Source organism: Engraulis encrasicolus, chromosome 7 (genome assembly GCF_034702125.1).
Source record: "Engraulis encrasicolus isolate BLACKSEA-1 chromosome 7, IST_EnEncr_1.0, whole genome shotgun sequence".
Taxonomy (NCBI): Eukaryota; Metazoa; Chordata; class Actinopteri; order Clupeiformes; family Engraulidae; genus Engraulis; species Engraulis encrasicolus.
In genome coordinates, this window is record NC_085863.1 from 43,896,453 (window position 1) to 43,898,952 (window position 2,500).

Consider the following 2,500-nt stretch of genomic DNA (forward strand, 5'->3'; position numbering starts at 1 on the left):
GTCTTGACTCGCAAGAGACTGATGTGCCTCAAGATTTGCCATATTGGGTTAACACTTTAATTCTAAGGGGCAGCAACGTCTCCACTTTACGGGAATGCGCCTTTTCTCCCAACGGCACCGACTTGGAGATAGTCACGTTGCTTCTGACCCACAACAACATTCAAACGATCGAACCGTATGCATTTTTGGGGCTACCTCGTCTCAGGATGCTGGATTTAAGTCACAACCGACTAGTTGCTGTATCCGAAATGGCTTTTTACGGGCTGGAGGAACTGCGCTACTTGCACCTGAATGACACCCTCACAGCTTTTGGCGCCGGGCAGCTGTCCCGCGCACTCTCCACGGAAAGCCTGCGCAACCTCCACAGACTGGAGCTGTCAGGGAACAAACTGACAATCGTTCCCTTGGTAAGGCTCGACGTGCTCGATTTACACACACTTGTGCTTACCAACAATTCCATAGAGGCCATAGACAAAGAGAACATCACGAGTTTCAGTGAGTTTAGGAAGCTGCGCGTCTTTCTGGCGCAGAATCCATTTCGATGTACCTGTGACATCGAGACATTTTACCACTGGTTGAGAAACTCGTCTCAGTGCGGAGACGCGCACTACCTATTGTGCTCTCAGCCCGACGGGAAGAGGGGGATCCCGGTGGAAAGACTTCGCCACGAGGACGTGGACTGCCGAACCGCGGAGTTGGAAGCTGTGTCTTACGTCTTTCTTGGCATTGTGCTGGCCCTGATAGGAGTGGTGTTCCTGATGGTGTTGTACTTGAACAGAGGGGGTATCAAGAGATGGCTAAACAACATCCACGAGGCGTGCCGTGACCAAATGGAGGTGTACCATTATCGCTATGAACAGGATTCGGACCCTCGGCTAGCCAACGTGGCGGTTTGACTCTGGGCCAGCTTACCTTTATCCGCCATAATGTCCCTTTAACTTATTTCATACACAGACACCGCACATAAGTCTCTTGCGCGCAGAGGACTCCATCCGTAGTATTAGTGATCTGCTTGCCGAAAATAGTGTCATGGTCAGTATTGTCATACTGCAGTTGAATTGATTGGATATTTGATATAATTGGATTATTGAAAATCGAATGTCCAGCCCATTCAACCACAGTTATTGTCACCTAGGAAGTATTTTTGTGGACATGAACGTAGACCTACCATTCCACAATTCCAAATAAGGTCTAGCAACCTAATAGCACCAGCCCTAGCCCAGTAGGCGACATTAAATGACAAACAACAGTTAAAAGTTGAAATGCCTGATCTAATCATAATGCATCACCCTGCTGGTGTAGGCTATTTAGCATTACCAGGGGTTCATGTAGTCACCCCCACCAGAGAAAAGTATAGCAACCCCATATATGTGGTGATTGAAAAGCACACAACAGAGTTGGAAAAACTGCAGTGACGGAGTAAAAGTCCTGCTTAGGTTTTACTTCTCCCTGGGCATTCAACACAGATAATTTCATTAATGAACTCATCACCAGTCTGGTTGAAAGGGAGTGGAACTTAGGATCAGCTGGCTGGAGCAAAAATGTGGCAGGGCTTTTACTCTCTGAACTTGGGTTTTTCTATCCTGGTTCCTATCAGACCTCTGTGTGTTTTTTAGCTCTGCAGCCCCCTGGTGGCTCTCAACACACACAGAGGTCTGGGAGCATGTAGCATGTATTGCTTCAATATCAGTGGCAGCTCGCATTGAGGAGTCACAGGACACATTATAGACTATATTAACGTTTTAGAGATCAACAGAAAAAAGTTTGTCAAGGAATTTGTTGATATTGAAGCAATAAATGCTCTGCTTTATTTTTTGAGTGCAGAAATGTAATCCTGCTACATGCCTCCAGACCTAGTAGTGGAGCTCATGAAGCTGCACGGAACTACAGGTCGGGCAAGAGCCAGGCAAGGGTTTTTCCACCTCTGAACAGGAACTGGGTAGCAGATGGCATGAGTGAGTAAACACCAGAGACAAGAGGAGGAGTGTTGTGCAGCGGTTGGTCGAGCTGGCAACATGGATGGTGACAATGGTGGAGAGACGTACCAGTGCCAAACCAAACCCCTCATCGCAGCAGGTTGACAACTTTGCTTAAAGGCAGTTTTTCTTCTAGTTGACGTTCTCCTGAACACAAGACATTCCTGACCAGCAGTGTGAATGACCAAGGTCCCAACAAGAGCTCATTTTACTGCTTTTGGGGGCCAAGCCTGGCTGCAGCACCATCCTGACTGTGGTCAGGGCCGGATTAACACAGAGGCAAGATACGGCTGGAGCCAAGGGGCCCCTACCCGCCAGGGCCCCCCTGATTGGCCTCAAAGGGCCGTCTTGAAAAACATACCCAGTGGTGTAGTCTACTTTTTTATGGTGGGTATACTGTATATTTGAGCATTTTTTGAAGTGGGTATACTGTATATATTTGTGCTATTCAAAACAATGGATCAATCAATTTTAAGTGGGTATACTGAAATCCTTGAAATTTAGAAGTGGGTATACTCCGTATA

General features: G+C 47.2%; 1 protein-coding gene across 1 annotated transcript in view; it reads left to right on the forward strand.

Annotated features, from left to right (window-relative positions):
- Positions 1-896, forward strand: part of waif2 (Wnt-activated inhibitory factor 2) — a 1,479-nt gene extending 583 nt beyond the window's left edge. The window contains exon 2 of the mRNA XM_063202254.1: positions 1-896. This exon is cut by the window's left edge and continues 72 nt beyond it. Within this exon, the coding sequence (XP_063058324.1) occupies positions 1-896 (896 nt within the window).
- The last annotated feature ends 1,604 nt before the right edge of the window (positions 897-2,500 follow it).